We start from the raw sequence: 23,182 nt of genomic DNA, 5'->3' as shown, positions 1-23,182 counted from the left end.
AAGAGAGAAAGAAAGAAAGATAGAACGAAAGAAAGAAAGAGAGAAAGAAAGAAAAGAAGGAAGAAAGAAAGAGAGAGAGAACGAAAGAAAGAAAGAAAGAAAGAGAGAGAGAAAGAAAGAAAGAAAGAAAAAAAAGAAAGAAAGAAAGAAGGAAGGAAAGAAAAGAAAGAAAGAGAGAAAGAAAGAAGGAAAGAAAGAAAGGAGGAAAGAAATAAATAAAGAAAAGGGTGAGAAAGGAGTAATTGAACGGAGGTTCAGAGACTTAAGATGAATCAAAGGACGATGAACGCTTGGAACATGTTAGCTTAAAGTAGGTCTCTGCCGAACTTCTTTCAGGCGGGACAAAAATGAAAAACCAAAGAATAAATCAGTGGAAATTTCACTACAATTGAACAAACAACATTGGAATATCGAGATCGCTAATGATATGGACATCGTCCATTGGCAATGCGACCAAGATTTTATAATGTCACACAAGTTCAATTTCCCCTTTACACATGGGAAATGTACATGTACGCCATAACGTCTCTTTTGTTCAATCCAACGATAGTCAAACTCTTTGTTATATTAATGACTATATTTAATGAAACTTCTGTTACATGCCATCCCCAGATGCCATCCCATGAAAAGAACAGATTTGATAAAAGTGACGATTCAACTGAAATAAGTTAAGTGCAAAAGTAACTGGGGGAGTTGTAAAAGTATATGTATGTATGTCTGAGTCTTGTTTGGTCATCACTCACTGGTCTGACTGGCTTCCATCAACATTTTGTCTACCATCCATTTCGTCCAATAGCCATTTTGTCTAATCATTAGTTCGTCTATAACCACTTTGTCTACAACCATCCCGTCTACCACCCGTACTACCACCCATTTAGTCTACTTCCATTTAGGCTACTGCCGATTTTTCCAGTAATCAGTTCGTCCAACATTAGTCGAAAAGCCATGTCGGCTGATATCAGTTGGTCCACTATCCAAATCGTCTACTTATCAATACGTCCAATGCCATTCCGCCCACCACCCAATTCCCAAATCATCCAAAAGTCATTTAGCCAACTGGTCCAATAGCCATTTTGTCTAAAAAAGATTTTGTTATCTGAGCATGGGCGGCGAAATGACTTCTAAATTATACCTTGAAATTATTGAAGATAGAATAAATGATTTAGAAAAATCATGATGATAACTCGGCCTATGATCAGGGATGGAATCATGCGATACACCCCCCCCCCCCGCTCCTTCCCCTCAGGGGCGTCGATCCATTTTTCAGATTGGGGGGGCAAAATCATGAATCAATTTTCCAAAAGCGCTCGATAGTGCACACACACACACACACACACACACCCTCACACACACATATATGCCTATATATATATGTGTACATATACATATAAACACACACATATATATATATACATATCTCACCAGCAGATTAATGCGAGCGCGAAGCGCGAGCTGAAAATTTTGATATTTCGATCTGAAAAAAAATTGAGTTTAATGGACGTTTTTAATAAAGAACAAGATATATATATCCAACAAAAGATTATTGCAAGTCGAAGTGGGAGTTCTTTTGAGGTTTAGAACTGAAAACGGGACCATATTCACCTATTTAATCATGGAGAGTATAGGTTTTTGTTACAGAAATGATGCGAGCGCGAAGCGCGAGCTGAAATTTTTTGATATTTCAATCTGAAAAGTGGACATTTTGAGCACGATTTTAGACGAAGAACGAGTTGTGTATCTCAATCTCGCTTGCTGATTTCTGTGTAAAACATTACAATCTTATTTTATTTTTAGCACATGCGGAATTATTGGGGGGGCAAAACGATATGTTTGCCCCCCCCCAATATTTTCATTGGTGGGGCGATCGCCCCCCCTGCCCCCCCCCCCCCATAATCGACGCCTCTGCTTCCCCTCCCCCCCCCCCCCTCTCTCTCTCTCTATCACTTCGCGCACACAAACCGGGGGAAATAGAGTCCTTTGATTCGGAATTTACCCTCATTTCTTTTTTTTTTCGTTTTTGAACAAGTGCACACCTAAAAATGATAATCATCATTCATCATCATTATAACAATGATAATAATATTGAATAATAATAGTAATACATAATGATTCTTATAGCAATAAATAAGAATGGTAATATGATAACAATACTAGCTATTGGCAGCACAAAAATGATTTTAAAAAGAGGGGAGAAAAGGGAATAGGTAAAATAAGAGGAAGACAATGAAAACGCCAGGGGGAGACCTGGAAAATAAACCCCTCAAAAAGTTTGAAAATCTGACTTTGAACGACAATCCCTCCTCGATTTTGGTGACTATTAATGTGTAATTAATACCAATGAATGTATCATTTAATTCTCTTTAAAAATGATAACCTACGTGATATGATATATGGTTCACATGGAGGTGTAGTGCCTTGAAATGTGATGCAACGTTAAAATTCAAAAGTTGCAAAATGATATTGAAAGTTACTGTTGTTTTTTCCGTGGTGATAAGTGAGTTTCTCAGCGGTTTCTTTTGTTTTCATACAGCTGAACATCAACATTAACATGGAGATCTGTGAGATAATATGGTTTGAGCGGTGGTTTGAAATACCCATGCATGTTTGCTTGTTTGTTGTGTTTACTTGTGCAGAGGTGTGTTTGATTCCATGTTAATGTCGATGTTAAGGCGCATGAAAACAATGAAATCTTTAATAACCAAGGTTAAGTTTTTGAAATGTCGTCATAACTTAGAAAGCATATAGACCTAGTTCATGAAACTTGGACATAAGGATAATCAAATATTACTAAACATCCTGCCCGAGTTTCAGGTCACATGACCAAGGTCAAAGGCCACTTAGGGTCAATGAATTTAGACCATATTGGTGGATTCAATATCGAAATTTTAACCAGGATTAAGTTTTTGAAATGTTGTCATAACTTCTAAAGTATATAGACCTAGTTCATGAAACTTGGACGTAAGGGTTATAGTGTATCACTGAAGATTCTGCTCGAGTTTCAGGTCACATGACTGTGGTCAAAGGTCACTTAAGGTTAACGAAATTTGACCATGTTGGGGGTATTTGTGGGATTGTCATAACTTTGAAATTTTATGATCTAGTTCATGAAACTTAGACATAAGAGTAACCATGTAACCCTGAATATCCTTTGTCAGTTGTGTGTGTTTCTGGTCACATGACCAAAATCAAAGGTCATTTCGGGTCAATGAACTTTGGCCGTGTTGGGGGTATTCGTTGAATTGGCATCAGTTTATTGATCTACACATGAAACATAGACATAAGGGTAATCAAGTACATTCGTGCACATGTCTTAGGTCACATGATCATAGTCAAAGGCAGTGGCGGACCGTGACCCGGCGGCGCCAAAGCATTGGAGGGGCACAGCATTGTTCACAAACAATACAGTGCCCCTCCAATGCTTTGTCTCCTCCGGGTCACGGTCCACCACTGGTCAAAGGTCATGTTGGGTCAATGGAAATGGTATCATTATTATCATGAGTGTTTTTATTTTGTGTGAATAATTATTTAATTAGCTGTTTTCAAAGTCAGCACTGGTGCTATATCGAATCGCGTAATGCAGGCGAGACTGCCAGAGGCGTTCGACTTGTACTGAAATGATGTTTTTTGCTTTCCCTCTTATTTATTCAAATTCTGTTGATTTTCTTATGTTTATTGAAATGCAAATTGTTGGAGTGGGGTCGGCATTTAAACACAAAACAACGTGGAGCGACAACGAAGAGTTCGAGGAGGATTTCGAAATAGATCAGAAAGGAGTGATTTTAGTTGGCTGCGTTCGATGAAATGCGTGTAAGGAAAAGGCGGAAAATTAAGAAATAAATATAGTCAAGAAATAAAAGCTCTCGCAGCGGGAAAACCGGCACGGCGCCAATGTGTCGATAAGTTGGTATCAAACACTCTTCACCTTGGATTAAAAGGCTTCAAATGAGACAAATATCAATTTAATACCTTGTTTACTACTTATAACGAATCCATAGTACGAAAGGAACACCGATTTGACGGCACTACTCGAGATTCAAGAATCCTTGTAACCAAACTTACGTTAAAGTTGTTGTCAAGTTCAAGCGCAGTGAGGTTAAGCTATTCGATTCTGTTTGAAATTTGGTTCTCATTCTATGTTTCATTTTGTTAATCAGGCTCTTGACCCACCATACAGTGGCGTACCTAGGATTTTCCACAGAGGGAGCAAAAACGTCCGCCCCAAAAATTGACAAGCAAAAAAAAAGTCTTTAATCCCACATAAAGGATTTCGTACCAGAAAAAAATTGACAAGCAAAAAAAAAGAAAAAAAAGGTCTTCAAGCTCGTCAGGGGGAGGGGAATAAAGGTCTTTCAAGCTCGTCAGGGGGGGGGTGCAGGGATACGTCCTTTGCATGGGTTGTGGTTCGTCAGGGGGGCAGTTCCCCCCCCCCGTAGGTACGCTAGTGCCTCCATACAAACTCGGAATTAACCAGAGAACAAGGGATTGAACTTCTGCTGACTAAATTAAACATCAACAAATTTTATTTGAATGACAAAATATAGGACATCAGACAAAAGAAGAAGATGTGATGTACTTTCATGACTTAATATTGACACTTTGATAATTCTTGCTACACAGAATATAAACTATACTTCTACAGCTAAAATAGATCTATCAGAAATTTTCCACTTTGTTGCAAATGTTTTCATGCAACGTCCCCTTAGGCTGTTCATGTGTTTTCATTATTATAAGTCATTGTTGGTTTATGATTATAATTTTGACATTGCATGTTTAAATCTACCTGTATGTTTGTTATTTCAAAAAAATTGTTCTGAGCGATAAATACACACAACCTCGAGGTCTATTTGTTCGTTTAGCAATTAGATCTTTCGAATATCCTTGTTTTTCTTCCAGGTGTTATATAACTTTGGAAAAGTAGCCCTCCCCTCCTTTACGTCATTCCAAAATAAAATAAGCCATCAACATGTAAGGGAATAAAGGGGAAAACCGTTTCTAAACTTTTGTTTCAAATCCAGAAACCACATTCGAGAAGTGAAGGTGATGACTGTATCCGGTTTGTATCGGTAGCAGCGGATTTTTAATTACTAGCTCATGGGCATGAAATGGTTGTTGAAACCTTAAAAACGTTATGCTTCTTTTTTTATGGGGGGAGGCTTAAATGAAGCACACTATTTTATTCATATATAATGCTCATTTCGGTATCGGGAAAAAATATCTTTCGTCTTCTTTCGAAAACATTCTTGCTTTTTTAATAACAAATCTATTATGATTTTTGGAACAAAACATAAATGAATGAAGGTTCACATGCAATATAGGATGTGAAATGAAATAGCATCATTATTTCCCCCTTTTCTTCTTCCTTCCATCTTTCCTTCTTTGGTAGAGAAGTCAAAGGTCTGATTTTCTTAAGCACAACAACTCAAATCAAACGAACAAGCAAATAATGACAACGAAAATTCAGAGTAGGAGTTTTTCACACGAAGGGGAAAATATACTTTTTATTCGAAGATGAATAGTCATCATACCGTAGTGACGGTTGTATTATCATGAATATTTAAAATGAAAATCTTTATCCCACAACCATAGCACTTGTAGTCATGGGCGGAAATCCCAGAGGGGAGGCGTCCCCCTACCCAAAATAGTAGGGGGGCACAATATCAAATGTCCCCCTTACTATTTTAGTCTTTTATGATGGAAAGAAATACATCTTTCAAAATCGAAATAAAACATGTATTTTGGACGAGATGACCTTACTTTTTGGGTGATTACCCTTTTTTTTGGCTTGTCAAATTTTCCATCCCCTGCCCCCCCCCCTACTTTTGGAGAGAGATTTCCGCCCTTGTAGTTATATTTCGCATGTTTTAGTACAGAAAGGGAAAAATCTGAATAAAAATCCGCCTATTTATTCGTGGTTTTTCCATCACTGGATTCAATTAACCTTCATGCAAACTTACTCTTTCCTGAATATCTTTGTACATTAAAACGGTTTTTTCCCCGCTTCTCTATCAAATGCCATGCATGTTTTTCATCATGGAGATAACGTTACTTTGACTTCCCTCCAAAGTGCCATACCAGCGAAACTTCACCCTATGCATTTCCCGCTTTAAACAGCACATCACAGAGTCTCTTGGGAAACGTTATGCTACTCCTTCCAGACGAAAACTATATATTCTCTTTACGAGCCCATAAAAGAAAGAAATTTATATGAATGTTGTGAGCGATATCGTCCGGATACATAATTCTTCATTTTGACTTTGAACTCGAATCGAACTGCTTACCATCAGTAAACATCCTGTTCTTAAGTTTTCGGAACCTATTATATAAAACATGCCCTCAAAGATTTGTTGCTTTTGGGATAACAATCAAAGCAAATATTGATATCCTATTGGCTGGTATTGCCCAACGTCATATGGTGACGTCATTCTTTCAAGGTAATAATCGTGGATTCAATTTAGTAAATGTGTCACATTTGTGCGAGAGACTGAGCAGACCTCCCAGGCAAAAATTTTGGTAGTCCATCCGACATCATCGGCCTACTTGAATAAATACTTTGAATAATATTTTTTCATAAAATCCGCGATGATTTTCTCTCGCATTAGTTTTTTACTGATGGCCATGGTGCTTTTGAGTGCTTCGTCCGCGGATCACGCCCGTGAGCGACCTCGTAGAAATACCGGTAGGTCTGCTCGAGTTTCAGCTCGTGCTCGACGATGCGCAGGCCGACGAACTCCACCAAGGGATCCTCTCGACAAGCCCAACTTCGTCATCTTCTTCGCCGACGACATGGGCTACGGCGATCTGGCGTCGTACGGCCATCCGGTCCAGGAGAGGGGTCCAATCGATGACGTCATGGTAGAGAATGGTATCAAATTCACCCAGGGTTATGTTCCCGATACCGTCTGCTCCCCAAGTCGTGCAGCGCTCTTAACAGGTGGGTATACAATGTATTTCTCAATCAACATTTATAATAACATTCCCTGAATGGGGATGATTTTAACGATTTACACGGGGTACGTAGCCACTTCATTTCCGAAAGCTTTTCCCAGTGGGCCCTGCTATCATCGTTACCCTGGCTTTAGCTCGAATACCTATATGCGCTCAAGCATTCGAGGAATTTATTCCTCTGGGTACCTCCATTCACATCACCTGGGTTGAGTGCAGCACAATATGGGTAAATTTCTTGCTGAAAATAAAATACGCCATAACCAGAAATCGAACCCACGTCCCTCAGATTGAAAGACGATAGTCATAACGACTAGACCACGATGCCCTCACTACAACCAACAAAAGTAGTGATAAGCATCATCAGCGATAAAGGAAATACTAAAAACAGTGAAAACCGTTAATACAATATTATCATAAATATAGCAAACAAAAACTATGCAGAACACATATTCTGCAGATTTTACGAATAGGCCCTACAAAATAATGACCTCTCTGCATAAAAAGTTAATTAGTGACATATTCATTACAATTTTTACAAACCACAACGTGCCAGCAAATTATATGATTAATATCGAATGTAAAAGATGATAAGAATAATTACGTGAGAATAAAAAATGATAAGCCATTACGTGTTTTCCTTCAGCAAGAAATGTACCTACATTGTGCTGCACTTAACCCAGGTGAGGTAAATGGGTACCCAGCAGGATTATATTCCTTGGTTGTTTTATTTTGCCAAATAAATTGAATTGAATTGAGCGCTGGAAAGCTGCTTGAGTTAGGGTTAGGGTTAGATGGCGTAATACAAATGCCTATTATTATTATTAAAAAATGTTACTTTTATTATTATTGTTGTTGTTATTATTATTATAAAAAGCCAAATAGAAAATATCGTAATACCTTGGCATGTTTGTTTTATTGTTAAAGAAGTGCACAGACACGCAGTCTTCTTTTAAAGGTGTATGAAATTAACAAACTTGTTCGAAAATGTATCTTAACCCTAAAAAGACTGGGGGCTGATTCAGCCCCCCCCCCCTCGACATTTTTCGCGATAAATCCGCCGCGCAAAATTTTTTGACCAGGTCGCTCACTGACTTTTTACTTTTAAATCTCGCTCAACTTTTGAGACCAAAATTGTGACCCCAGGGTACGCGGTTTCGAAATTACGCAACATTTTGTAAGTGCATGCAGACCAAAAATTACTCAAATACGTGAATTTGTGTACAAATCCAATGCAAATATTGTTTTAGCCAAAATTCATTAATGTATCATTATTTTTCCTTTTACTGCTTAAAATAAATATTTTTTATCTTTTTTATGATCAAAATAAAGTCCCCGACAATTTCCATTGAAAAAACAATAAAAAACAATAAGTTGAAAAACAAGGAAATACATAAGAAATTTAGAAAACAATAGAATACATAAGAAGATAAATGTGATGTTGAATTTTTTTAAAAATAAATTTGATCAGATGCCTATCTAGGGTATGTGAAAAAAAAATAGCATTTGAGGAGCATTATTTTATTAACTAGAGCAAACTTATGATTTTACGCATAAATTAGCATAATTAATGAGTTATGAGATTTTTTGCAGAAATTGATATAATTTTTTAGATAATGCCATGGGTAACGCGCGTGCCAATTTTCGTCGCGATCGCGTGATCGACGGCCGAGATCATAAGAAGGGCTGAATCAGCCCCCCCCCCCCCCCGTCTTCTTAGGCGTCGAAATAACCCAGTCTATTTAGGGTTAATTCTGACAATGATTTCACAATCATAATGAATAAAATTTGAATATAAAGACAAACTTGTAGAAGGAATTTTAAAGTAGGAAATTGTCAATATATGTCTTTTGGAGACTGAACTTACAGCTTTTGTTCTCTTGAAATTGGTTATAAAGTCCTTAATTTCAATGAGTAAATGAGAGTATTATATAACGAATTACTAGTATTACACTTATAATTGAAATGAACTTGTCTGAATCCTACTATATACGATATAGGGGCAATATATTCATGAAATATATTCTTTATATGATCATACATTTTTGTAGTACAATTTTGTGAGAGTAAAGTCATAAGAAGAAAGTGGGCAAATGATCGATATTGTACGCTATTTATTTACAACTCAGAAAATTATATACACATTTCTACTGTAATTAAGCATTCTATATTGTTTACCATCGACCATGACGAATAGCTTTTGAGTTACAAGGCTTGGAAGTCATTAATATGACACATTATACTAATTATAACTTTTCTTTTCAATCATCACACTTTATAATTGGATTTCCAAAAATATAAATACTGACTGAAATTTTATTAACATAGGATGAAAATGACAAAATTGTCAAATTTTTAATATTTTTTTGTGCATCAAATCATGTTCATTTTATGTTCATGATAATGATCTTACAGATGTAACCAGTAGGCCTACCTGCCTACAGTCTATCCTATTTTACTCCACTGGACAAAAATATTTGATTATTGTAATTTCATATCATAAAATTATTTTTTTTAAATAGTCTTTGCAAATAAATGATTGCATAGATCTGCTTCACTTATTCATAATGCAAATATGAATATGACCACGTAATTCTTTCTCCCATCTTGGTGAACTTTCGGTATATTTTTTTTATCGAAATAACATGATAGTCAGTCTGGTTCACTGTTATTATCAGGTTGAATTTACCCTTTTTTTTACATATAACAGGTTTAATACGTCAATTTAGGCCGAATCTGCAATATATTGCTGAAACACTGTAAAAAAAAATATTGGGTAAAATTTTACCACCACGAGGGTAATTGTGTGTCTAACCAATTTGGGACAGTATTTTACCCAATGAGGGAAGTATATTGTCCAGTAAAGTTACAAAAAATAAGCAGTTATTACTTTAGAATGGGCAAAATTTTCATCACTGCACTGGTTAAATAAAAATGCCCAATGTTGGTTGGACATACCCTCATGGAACACTTTTACCCAATATTTTGTAGAGTGTACGTATTGGTAAGTGTTGTTTAACAACATCGTTTGTTCTCGAATAATGTAGAAGTACTAAAAAATGATAAACTTGTACTAATTTCCGATTCATGTAAATTAAGAATTACGTTGATAATTCGTAATGATGCCACGTGTAGGCATTGGCGGCGGAAGCAAAAAATTTTGGGAGGGGACAACCAAAAAAATTTTGACAAGCCCAAAAAAAAAAGGTTCTCAACCCAAAAATTTTAGGGGGGGACGTAGGAAAATAAATTGACAAGCAAAAAAAAAAAAAAAAAAAAAAGGTCATCAATAACAAATTTAGGGGGGGGACCGTCCCCCCCTCCTCAAATTTAGGGGGGGACACGTCCCCCCCGCTTCCGCCGCCTATGCGTGTAGGAGAATATGGGTTCGTTGTCCGGATAGAAAAGGGCTTGGGGGGGGCTCTGAACTTACATTCCTGCATCAAATGGCACATATATTATTGTGATGGTTTGTTGTCTTTCATCACCTGTAAACATTTTTTGTTATTACTACCAAAGTCCATGCCGTCTAATCTGACGTGTTTTTTTGTCATCACAGCAACTGGGTATAATACTATTTACGATATTCATTTGATTTATTTGTTTTCTCCTGCATTAATTTCATTCGTATTGATGAAAGGCTTTTTGATAACAGTAGGCTATACCAGAGTGAATGTTACTACTAGAAGTGGTAGGGTGGTTAAGCAACCAGTGCGTCTTACAATGTAATTGTGCAAAACACAACAGCACACTCTAAAAACAAATCAATCAAAAATGACTAGTTATATAGGGTCAGCTGGGTGCAACTGTTATTCTAGTCATATTTGACTATTTTTCAGTCGTATTTAACTAGACCAATTATTAACTAGAATATTTGTCAGAAATGTGACTAGCATATTAGTTGCACCCAGCTGACTATTTGCGTAGTCAATTTGACTGATATTAGTTTATATTGTATAAGCCTTTTGCAAAATGTGCTTTTACATGGCAAACATTATTTTGTAATCATTACTGTAAATATGTTCATCTTTATATACATATTCTGTTCATGTTTATACACATATTCATTATTGTGTTCTTGTTGACACTCTCATACTCCCGATCAGGGGTCGATAAAATCTTATCTTTAATAAAATCTTATCTTATCATTTCTAAACATAATATATATTGCTGGCTGTTTTGGGTATGAATCATGTAGATTAGTGTGCTAAAATATCAACAACATTGAGTAGTCAGGCGCGGATCCAGGAGGGGGCCGAGCCGGCCCCGCCCCCCCCCCCCCTATTTTTTGGGCAACCTGCATAATAAAGTGTACTCTTTAACTTGATGGAAACGATGAAAAACAGAAAGAAAAGTAAGAAAGAGGTATTATACACATGATGTGTATTTTACAGCCTCGTAACGGCCGGCCCGACCTCGAAAGGAAACAAGAAAAAGGTGAGGGGAAGAATTGGAAAATAGACTTTATATTTTGAAAAATTTCGCTCGCGCCTCGCGCTCGCATTAATTGTATGTGTAATGAATCCCATTCAAGAGGATTAAATGGCACTTAATATATACAGTTCTGAAATCAATTTGCACACAATATTTAAGTTCGCATATCAAGCTTTCATTTTTTGTTTGATTTACATAAATTGTTAATATATATCAAAATGTTCAGCTCGCGCTGCACGCTTGCATTTTTTTATTTGTGAGATACCTATCCTCTTTGGAAATTCTTACAAAAATTTCTCAAAATGCCCCTTTATCATGTCAGTATTTCAAAAATTTAAGCTCGTACTTCGCGCTCGCATTTAATTGTTTGAGATACACAGCCTGTTCTTTATTTAAATAAAACGCGCTTAGACTGTCCAGTTTTCAGGTCGGAATATCAAAAATTTAGAGCTCGCGCTACGCACTCTCATTTAATTGATGATACTTGTATCCTCTTCATTATTCACTAAAAACAGTCGATCCTGATTGAGTCCCTTTTTATGTTACTATATTAAAATTTCGGATCACGCTTCGCGCTCGCATTGATTAGATACTTATCTTTGTTCATGATTATAAAAACTGCTCAGAATCTTCAGGTCTAAGGACATATCAAAGAATTTTAGCTCGCGCTTCGCGCTCGCTATATGTATTAAGACCAAATGAGATACGTTATCTTGTTTATAACAATAAAAACTAAAACTTCAGTCTTTAGTTAGGACTACCCCCTAAAAAAACACAGATTTATAGCGGCAAATCGAGAAAAATGTTGATGAAAATATTTTTCGCCCCCCCCCCCTTTTGGCGAAAGCTGGATCCGCCCCTGGTAGTAATCAATTTATTTTCACAAAACATACGGGTCACTAAATCCATGTCTTCCTTGGGAAACTTGCAGGTCGCTATCCGGTTCGGTCTGGGGTGTACAGCCCTCCCGACGGATCCCGGGTTTTCTTACCATGGACCCGAACCGGTCTACCGGCATCCGAAGTCACGATTCCGGAAGTTCTGAAGGAGGAGGGCTACATATCCGGTATGGCGGGCAAGTGGCACTTAGGTAAGGCTCAGTCACCCTCGATCAGATTTATAGGCGTATTCTCGTGGTGTCATTGGTACTTTGCAAATTTTTCATTTTGTAGGATTTTTTTTTACAAAGTGTAAAATTTTTGTATAGGCTATAGTCCTTGAGCTAGCGGGGGTCAACATTGCTGAAAAGGTAATATTTCATTTTTCATACCAATATAGTATGTTTGCCCCTTAATAATGGTCTGGCTGTTTGTTGGTGGTGGGTGTGGCCAGTAGAGCCATGAAAATGACACCCAAATTAGGTTAGACTTATATTTAGCTTTTCATCATGTTTTCTGAAGTGTATCGCTGATTTGACTTTTTGTGTACACGTACAGGCTGACATAATTATGAGGTATATTACTTTTTTCCAAAGAAAAAAAAGGGGTACTTTGCAATTTTCATACGTTTAAGGTCCGTTTTATTGCCCTGCATGATGGGAAACACCACCCACCCGTCTTGGCCTCATATGATCATCCATTTGCCCCTCTAACTGGGGTCCATTTTACCATTTACCCCTCTGACTTAATTCAAATCCTTGGTCTGGTTTCACAAAAGAACTTATCGGACGTTTTTATCCGACAGATGGCATAATTATAGTAACAGTGCTCCTCAGCCAATCAAAATTCAAAACCAAGGAAAGTTGTCACAGATCTGACAGCTTGTGGGATGAAACATGCTTATGAAACCACCCCCTGGCGCTGTTTAAAGCAATTTCTTTAAGTGTAATTCAATCGATTCGTCACAATCTACCATGTTTCATTTTAAAGAAAAATCAACTCAGCACATCTCTCGCATGAATTCTTGCGTCATTTTCATTTTTCCGAAATATGACTCACATTTGATAAAGTCCAATTAAGTCTATTTCGATAAGAGCTCTATTATGTATTTAAATGTGCAAATATTGATATGTTCAAACAGTATATAACTTTAGCAGAGACTTGAGCTAGGTAATGCGGATCTTAAACAAAATCTTATGAAAACGAATAGAAAAGGGGATTTTCCAAGTGAGACCCAATATTGAGTGAGAATATATCTCTTTTTACCCGAGCGTGGTCTTTCATGAGTTAGGTCCTTGTTCATGTTTGTACATTTCAATGCATCATCGTTATGTACCCTCAATTTGTAAATACTTCCACTGGTATTCTTCTTCTTCTTCATGAATTTCCTCATTTTAATCTTTTTCACATTTCCTTCGTTTCCATTTTATTCTCCTCTCTATTCCTTTGTTTTTCTCTTATCCCCAGCAGTTCTTCTCCTTCTACTTTCTCTTCTTCCCCTCTCCCTTTTCCTCTTTCTTTCATTACTTCTCTTCATCCCAAAGCGCCGGCCCCCTTCTCTTCCTCATTTCAATTCTTAATTCCTCCCCCTACTCCTCCTATTTTCCTCATCTTCTTATTCCTCCCCGCATTTCTTTTCATCGTCATTACTTTGTTCTTATTATTCTTCATCCTCTAATTCCTATCATTATTTCTTTATTTCTTATTATTTTGTTCCTTCTTCATCTTATTGGCTTCTTCTTTTTCATTCTTCTTCTTTTTCTTTTGTTCATTCATTTTCTTCTATTCTCTGTACCCCCCCCCCCTTCCTTCTTTCCTCTCCATTTCACCATAACACTGAAAGTTATCTTTTTCTCCTCCTCCCTCTTCTTTTTGTTCTCCCGTTCCTCTTCTCCCATTTTTTTGTCATAATAATGATTTTTTTTCATATGAATCAGGGCTTAACTCGGAGACAAATAGTGATGGTGCCCATTTGCCATTTCGCCATGGTTTCGAGTTCGTTGGTCATTTCCTCCCGTTCACCAACAGTATGGGCTGTGACGAAACAGGGGTAAGCTCATTTTCACAATTCCAGACAAAACATAACCACTTTCAAAAACCCCATTCATTAGATTCTAGAGAATACCCCGATATCACTGCAAAGCAGCAAAATTTGCAGCATGACGTGTATATACTGTACCTGGTATATACGAGTCTGCAATTAATATATTTTCATAACTTTTCGACAACTTTTATGATAACGTTTCTAAAAAGTATAAAATTATAAAGAAAGATGTTGATAAAACGTTTATTTGTTTCTCAAACCATGGACCATGCTCAAACAATCTTGAAATGATATAATGAAAATGTTAGTAGGTTATAATATGTACAAAAGTTTTTAGAGAACATCAGAATTTAAAATATTTGTTAATATATAATTTCATAACCTTTCGAGAACGTTTGCTGTTATTGTCAAAATTCTCTAACAATCTTTACAATTTTATTTGTACATTCAACATATAACAACATTGATGTGTTGATAACGTGTTTTTGTCTTACCTGCATAGCAAAGTGAGACTTTAGGAGACGCTTTTCCGACGGCGGCGGCGGCGTCAACACCAAATTTTAACCGAATGTTAAGCTTAGAAATGACAGCACAACCTAGAAAGTATATGGACCTAGTTCATGGAACTTGGCCATAAGATTAATCAAGTACCGGTATTACTAAATATCCTGTGCGAGTTTCAGGTCACTTGATCAAGGTCAAAGGTCATTTTAGGTCAATGATTTTGGTCAAGTTGGGGGTAGTTGTTGAATTACCATAATACATCTGTAAAAGTATTGGTCTAATTCATAAAACTTGGACATAAGAGTAATCAAGTATCACTTAACATCCTGTGCGAGTTTCAGGTCACATTACCATGGTCAAATGTCAATGGACTTTGGCCATGTTTGGGGTATTTGTTGAATAAACATCATAACTCTGAAAGTTTATAGATCTAGTTCATAAAACCTCGGCATACTAGAGTAATCAAATATCACTGAATATCTCCTACGAGTTTCAGGTCACATGAATAAGGTCATTGAACCTTGGCCATTTTGGGTTTTTTTTAATAGATTTCTGTCGTAACTTTCAAAGTTTATAGATATAGTTTATAAAATGTGGATAAATAGGGGTAATGAAATATCACTGACAAGTCTTAGGTCGCATGATCAAGGTCATATATCATTTATTGTCAATGCATGTAGTATCATTTATCATGGTGTTTGTAAATAATAATTTTAAAGTAGGTTTCAAAGTCAGAACTGCTGCCATATTGAATCGCGTGATGCAGGTGATTTTTCTCAATTATTTTTAAAGGATATCATAAAAACATCAAAATAAGGATAACTCTAATATTTTGAAATATTAAAATCTATTTCTTCATAATAAATTTATCATTAGTACATCCGGGAGTTTCCTGATACAAGTAAATGTTTCCTGTACAAGCGAGACCAGATCGTCGCACAGCCGTTCAACCATACATACCTCACAAAGACATTCGTCAACGATGCTACTACGTTCATTGAATACAACGCACATCGCCCGTTCTTCTTCTACTTCCCCTTCTCTCACCCCCACGCCCCCCTGTATGCCTCGCCTGAATTCGCTGGAAAATCCCGCCGAGGTAAGATATTTGTATTGACAGTTCATCATTTGTATTAATCTTACTTTGTTTCCACGAATTGCAATGTAAAAAGGTGACCGTGTTTAGACTTGGAAACCGTGAAGATCATGGATAATTACAGGCAAGATTTACAGGAGGTCAAATTTTACCTCGAAATTATAAACAGGGGCCGCGGAACGTTTTCAAAGTGGGGGAGGGGCTGACCGTACTAAAATTCGTAATCAAATGGTTAACTTTTAAGTTTGTGTACATGTTTAAAAGTGGGGAGTTCCCTGCCCCCACCCCACCCCGGTTCTGATAAAACCCACAAACAAAACGAATCAGTGAACATTAGACTATGACGGTGGAAAGTCGGGCAGGATGTTGCCGGAAATTTTGCTCTTTTTTTTATGCATTAATAAAAGGTCATGAATTTGTGGCCGTCCAACTCCGGCGGACAAAAATGACTAGACAGCATAGAATTACGTATTTAACTCTATGCTAGACAGAGGCAAACGGTGTACCCGTCAGTTCATAACAGATATCATTTCTGATGGATATTTCAATCCCTCTTCTTCTCTCAGGTGACTATGGAGATAACATCAATGAGATGAGCGCCGCGGTGGGTGAGGTGATAGATACCCTTGAAGCTCAGGGGATTTTAAACAACACCTTGGTGTTGTTTATTGCTGATCACGGGCCACAGCCAGAGTACTGCGCTTGGGGAGGAGATCCTAGCATCTTCAAAGGTATTGTTTAATCGGTCACTCAACATTTTCTCCTGCACTCGTATTAGTTGATTCAATTATGATCCTAAACTGTTTGTTAAAAACTGCATGCAAATTGAAAGAAAGGAAAACTTATAATTGGCATGATTTGTTGGATACTATTCAAAAACAAACTTTGGGGAATGTAAAAATATATATATATAAGTGTGAGACAATAACATTGCTCTTCTGTTTTTTCTCTCTAAAGATATAGGCCTAATTTAAGGGTTGGGGCTGTGGTATGGTCTTTGGTTTTGAATGATGTGGTGATTAGGATTAAGGTTAGGGATGGGTTTGAATTTCATATTTTGGTTTTAAATTCGGCTTGCAAGAGCTTTTGTTCTCAGGCAAAAATTACTTTGGTATTTAACGTTTAGATCTTGATGATATTATGCTCTGCGCGCCAATATGTTCCAGTGTTACATCACCTGAGTTGAGTGCATTACAATATTAGTAATGTTCTTGCTTAAGGCAATTAACACTTGAGGTAGGAGTTGAACCCATGACTTTCTGTTTAAGAGACACGAGTCAGATCCACAACATGACACATAAAAAAGTTTAGAAGATTATTATAGAATCACCTTAAAAAACAGTGTAGAACTCTGCTGCGGAAATGCCATAAAGTAGTAAAATTTTGAAAGAAAATAATGTATCGATGCTCTGTTTCTGGAATATTGTGTAGACGATATAAGCGGTAAAGCATAATAATCTAGCATTAATTTCACGTAATCCAACACAAACTTCTTTTTTCATAACGTGACGGATCATATTATGACTTTTTTAATAGCATATCTAAGTTAGATGTAGAACTAGTATATATATATATATACATTATATATTATATACATAATTCATTCAGTTATTTTGATAAAAGGAGAAGACGACCTGAAATGTAAGCCATATCATCATGATCATGGCGGTGGGTAAGCTGGGGTGCTGAAGCACCCCCAATATTTTTCTGCAGCACTGCTGGAAATTAGGTTGGTGTATCATTCATTTATTTACATAATGCTTATCAATTTTTGTAGACCAAAATCACCTTCACTCAGCACCGCTTCTTTAAAAATCCTTTCCCGGGGCCCCGAGGCACATTTAATACTGAAAATACAAGTAAAATAAGAGTACAATTAAACGAGTCAAACTTTGACCCCTTTTCCTGGCTCACTATCTTACTTTTTTCTCATTTTTGTCACTTCTTCATAAATCAGTGGGACCGATCACCACAGTAACACACTTTGAGAAAATTACGATAATGATAATAATAACGTTTTATTTAACTAGGGTAGCCACTTCAATCATGCTCTTCCGGCGGGCCCTGCATAACATAGCATGTTATTATTACCCTTCTCCAATCTAGATGCTGAGCGCCTAGCAAGAAAGCAGAAGGTCCGATTTTTTAAGTCATTGGTTTGACTCGGCCGGGGATCGACCTCCCGTTCATGAGGTGGACCTCTGAGCCTCTATCCCCGGTGATGGTGATCTATCAGAATATGGATCGATACCACTTCATTAGTAGTGCTTGTTCTTGTGTTCAGCGTTTCTGTGACTTCGCACAACTGGCACTTTCATAATGGTCCAAACGCCATCGGTTATCGCCTCTCGCTTTGGGCGTACGATTAAAACTGAACTGAATTTAAAGAATTAACTTGACTCCCTTTTCCACAGGTACTCCTCGTTACTGTCATCACTGGTGTTTATTTATCGAATATTATGCCTCTTCGATTAATGTATTCATTTTGTTCCATCTTTCCTCAGGCTACAAGACCAACACATGGGAGGGAGGCGTACGCGTCCCTTTCGTGGCCTACTGGCCCGGGCAGATAACCCCTCGTGAATCGAACGAACTCGTCAGTACTCTCGACATCATGAAAACCCTCGTCGACCTCGCCGGCGGTTCGCTCCCATCCAATGTATCCTACGATGGAGAAGTGATAACAGACGTTCTTCTGAACAACGCCCCGTCGCCGCACGACGTCCTTTACTACTACTGCAAGGACCGGCTCATGGCGGTTCGATCCGGTCCGTACAAGGTCCATTACTTTACCCATAGGGTTCAACCTCAGGATTACTTCACCGCGCAGTGCGGTGACGGCGGGCAGCCCACGAGGCATTACTTTGACTGTTACGACTGCTATGCTTCTTGCGTCACCGAACAGAACCCGCCGATCGTCTACAACGTCGAGCACGATCCGATTGAAGCGTTCCCACTGAACGTCACTGCTGATCCTGCACTTGGTGAATTCATGGCCGATCTGCAGGAGAAGGTAGCCGCTCACGTCGCGTCCGTGGTTGTCGCTGAGCCGTTATTGGACGATAAAGATCCAACGAAGTCTATTGTCCCTTGCTGCAATGAAGCCACTAACTGTATCTGTAACTATGGCCCCGTCACGGGACCTTACAACTAAATATCGAAAGGGAGCCAGAGAGAGAGAAAGAGAGAGAAGAAAGCCCGCAGAAAAGTAGGGAGGGCGATTCTTATGATCTGTTTTATAATTTTTCTGATTTTTTCTTTCCACACAACTTGAAAGATAAAGGTTCGCAGAATTTCCACTTCAACGACAATATAGAATCCATTGAAATTGATTTGGATTATATATGGTTTATCGTTAACCCTACCCTTGAAATACTCTTGCTGCTTGAAAGATTACAGCTATAAATGCAATTTAAATCTATCAACACTCTTTTACGAAATGCACATTATAATATCTTAATTGTCTATCTAAATATTATATAAATGTATTTATATCATGTATGAAGCATAGAAAGTGCCAATTTTGGAAGGGGCCTTCATTGGAATAACACCTCTTCATCCGACTGCAGATGATGACTACCTCGAGCCTATCTCAATTGATTAGGGTCAACACACAGAACAGACTTCATTTTTAATATTACTTGCTTATATAGCGCCTATAACACTTACTTTATCAGAAGTCTGTAAGCGCTCTACAATTGAGAATTTTCGCTCCACGGCGTACGGAGGATTCAAGAACACAGTAAATTTATTAGAAATGCATCTCAAATGGCAATGCATAGCTGGGAGGTCTTTGTCGGAAATAGTGGAACCGGAGCAGCAGTTTCGGAGCTGATGAAACATTGCAAATAGGTTGTTTGTCCACAGTCAATGACTAAACTGCTATTCTGATTCACCAATTAACGACAAAGACTTTTTTGCTGTTCTTTGCAAGGACGGGCATTTTGAACCCTTCATATGTCGCTGTGCGTAAACTCCTTATAATGCAAATGTTAAGCGCACTGCGTTTCAAGGAATAAATTCCCACCATGCACTTACCCGTTTACTTCACCTGAGTTCAGTGCAGCACGATGAGGATAGCTTTAAATAACGCCCGCCATGGCCGGGATTTTTGAACCCACGACTTCCTGTTTTAAAGTCCGGACAGTAATCTACTGGGCTACAACGCTCCACAAACTAACTTCAATCGTCAACTTAGGCACACAAACCTATGATAATGATCATAATAGCAAGTTGAATATTGCACATATCCACCTTATTTGGTGCTCAAGGCGCTCCTATATTACCCCGGCTGCCGATTCCGATGTGCTCACAACTTTATGAGGAATCGCTTCCCGACGGTACCCACTTGCCTCACCTGGGTTAAGTGCGACGAATTTGGGTCAAATTTTTTTATTTTTGGTGAAGGAAATTACGCCATGGCTGGGATTCGAATCCACGACCCCTTGTTTTAAAGTCTCGACACCAATCAGCTTAGCATCATCGCTCCACAATCTACCTTGCATTGTCAACTTAGATACACAAACTTATAACAAGATTATACAAAAACACCTTATAACATTTCAATCCAGGAAAATAACTCTGTTCTGGATAATCGATGAATGATGTACATGCAGCAGTCTTCCTTGAAATATAATCTAAACATTTTTAATATCAGTTTACAAGGATGACTTTTCATTAGAATAAAACTTTCCTTTTGTAAAATGATAATGTTTATAAATGTTTGCAGACGTTCTGTAAAACATAATTTTGTTTTGAAATCTTTTATCATTTGCTATTTTCTTTCTTTGATGCCTCAATGGATTTTAAATCATGTATGCTTATTTTAGTAATGTCTAAAAACAAAATCATATTGCAGATGTTTGAATATCATAGCTTTTCTTCTCAGTATGCTTTAATATCGTAGTAAATACTCATATTTTTAAGACTATTATATTTACTGAAATAATCATATATTTCATATTTTTCTTTATTAAGGTACAAAATGGTAAACATAATTATCTAGGCCTATATATTAGTAGTACTTTATGCGCATAGTCATTGTAGAAGTGCAATAATACATTTTATATTCCGGGATATTAGCTGTCGTTTTGTAAATCTTTCTGAGTTTTTTTCTAAATGTGATTTGATCATGAAGCGATGAAATATTTCGAGATTCTTTGATAGATAAAATTTCTTCTGTACATCTCAGAAGAGTAGAATTCTTGTTTTCTTTAAGAAGAGAGAAAGAATGGAAGAAAGAGAGGTAATTTTTACTGAGAAAGGATATTCTGCAAGATAAATTATATTGCCTGTCGATAAAATCAACTGTCATTCTCGAAATATATCTTGTTAACGTAATATATGTTGCTATGTTTTGGGAAATCTCTTCAATACGTTAGGTTACCAAAGCAATCTTTATTGTATAACAATCGAAATTCCAACGGATATATTGCAACGTCTATGCCTTACCATGCCTACCATTTGGTAGTAAATCAACTTCAATACTTCAGCTTAAATACAATCGTGTTGCTACGTCTGGAAAACCTCTAGCAAGATTTTAGGTTGACAGAACAATCTTTGTTTTTAAATTAATACATACAGAGAATTAAATGGCGCTTTCAGATAGAAGCTAAACCGATGGTAATCCCACATATTTAAATAGGAATCAAACCTTGTTTTAAATAATCAATGAATTGAGGACAAAATCAAGATATATATTTAAACAATAAAATAGAGAAAAGTGATCGAGTGGATGACGTCATCGGTTCTCTCATTTACATACTGACCAGGTTGTGCATATTAAACCTTATAATTTTTCTTTTGTTTTTACATCAGACTTTGACGAAATTTTCAACGTTATTGTATATCTTTCATTTCTTTAAATGAACTATTTGCTGGGGTGAACCACGTACCCTTATATATCTTCACGGCGAAGATAAACCATTACCGCTATGTTTGATAACACCCTAATTATACGATTAGTAAAATCTTTTTGCAGGTATAGCAGCGTACCAGGTTATCGCCAATAAGAAAAATAAAAATGACTAAGCAAGCGATATTTTGTAGTAAAGATAATCAGGCGCGTGCACGTATGAAAAGAAAAATGATACTAACAAGGTTTCATGGTGGAGGCCGTATTTTTTTTATCGTCTAGACTCTAGACCAGACTAGTCTTAAAGTATATTAAGGCTGCCGCAATCGATGAGGATATTTTTATCGGTACTATTGTTTACACGGCTAAAGTAAAAGATTAATAATGGACAGAGGCGTCGATCCTGGGGGGGGGGGCAGGGGGCGATCGCCCCACAAATGGAAATATTGGGGGGCAAACATATCATTTTGCCCCCCTCCCCAATAATTCCGGATATGCCCCAAAAAACAAGATTTTAATGTTCAGGAAGCGAGATTGAGATACACAACTCGTTCTTTATCTATAATCGTGCTCAAAATGTCCGCTTTTTAGATTGGAATATAAAAAATTTCAGCTCGCGCTTCGCGCTCGCATCATTTCTGTGGCAAAGACCCAAACTTTTCATGATTAAATAGGTGAATGTAAATGTCCTGTTTTCAGTTTTAAGCCTCAAAAGAACTCCTACTTCGATTTGCAATCATCTTTTCTTGGATACATATCTTGTTCTTTATCTAAAACGTCCATTAAACTGTCATTTTTTCAGATCGAATTTTAAAAATTTTCCGCCCGCCCTTCATGTTCGCATCTATTCTTTTAGATACCAATCTTAATCATTGGTACAAAAATGCTTAGAATATCAAGCTTTCAGGCCAGAATATAAAGACATTTCAGCTCACTCTCGGCACTCGTACTACCTGTGTAGTAAGATATGTATCCTCCTCATGAGTTACTACAAGCAGCCCCATAAACAAAAGGCACGCTTTTCCTGTCAGTATGCTAAAAAAAAATCAGCTCGCGCTTCGCGCTCGCATTTATTTGTTGGTGAGATACGTGTCTGTGTCTCATGAGTCATATATATATGTATATAATTATATGCATATATATGTATATATGTATGTGTGTGCGTGTGTGCGTGTGTGAGGGTATGTGGATGGGTGTCTTGTACGATCGAGCGCCTTTGGAACGTTAATGATTTTGCCCCCCCCCCATCTGAAAAATGGATCGACGCCCCTGATAATAGACGTAGTTGTGCAGGGGTTCCATGACATTTGCTCCGGTGACAATTGCTCTGATGGAAAACCTGCAATATAAGCCAAACATGAAATCTTAGCTCCAAAACTAAATAAACCCTAATCCTAATCTTTATTAGATTCTGAATCAAAACGTCTCTA

General features: G+C 37.3%; 1 protein-coding gene across 1 annotated transcript; it reads left to right on the top strand.

Annotated features, from left to right (window-relative positions):
* Nucleotides 1–6,455: 6,455 nt before the first annotated feature.
* On the top strand, nucleotides 6,456–21,900 carry LOC121424928 (arylsulfatase-like). The gene is made up of 6 exons (XM_041620857.1): nucleotides 6,456–6,931; nucleotides 12,308–12,466; nucleotides 14,192–14,304; nucleotides 15,679–15,901; nucleotides 16,465–16,629; nucleotides 18,403–21,900. Exons 1-6 carry the CDS (start codon nucleotides 6,580–6,582, stop codon nucleotides 19,050–19,052), a joined length of 1,662 nt encoding a protein of 553 aa, XP_041476791.1. The 5' UTR covers nucleotides 6,456–6,579; the 3' UTR covers nucleotides 19,053–21,900.
* Nucleotides 21,901–23,182: the final 1,282 nt, after the last annotated feature.

Source organism: Lytechinus variegatus, chromosome 1 (genome assembly GCF_018143015.1).
Source record: "Lytechinus variegatus isolate NC3 chromosome 1, Lvar_3.0, whole genome shotgun sequence".
In the NCBI taxonomy this organism is placed as follows: Eukaryota; Metazoa; Echinodermata; class Echinoidea; order Temnopleuroida; family Toxopneustidae; genus Lytechinus; species Lytechinus variegatus.
This window is presented reverse-complemented; position numbering and strand designations above follow the sequence as displayed.

Excerpts from the sequence above, each read along its gene's own strand:
- LOC121424928 (XM_041620857.1), top strand. The coding sequence starts at position 6,580 with ATGATTTTCTCTCGCATTAGTTTTTTACTGATGGCCATGGTGCTTTTG. Across the intron at positions 14,305-15,678 it reads TGGGCTGTGACGAAACAGGG|TACATCCGGGAGTTTCCTGA; the intron begins GTAAGCTCATTT and ends ATTTATCATTAG. Across the intron at positions 15,902-16,464 it reads CGCTGGAAAATCCCGCCGAG|GTGACTATGGAGATAACATC; the intron begins GTAAGATATTTG and ends TTCTTCTCTCAG.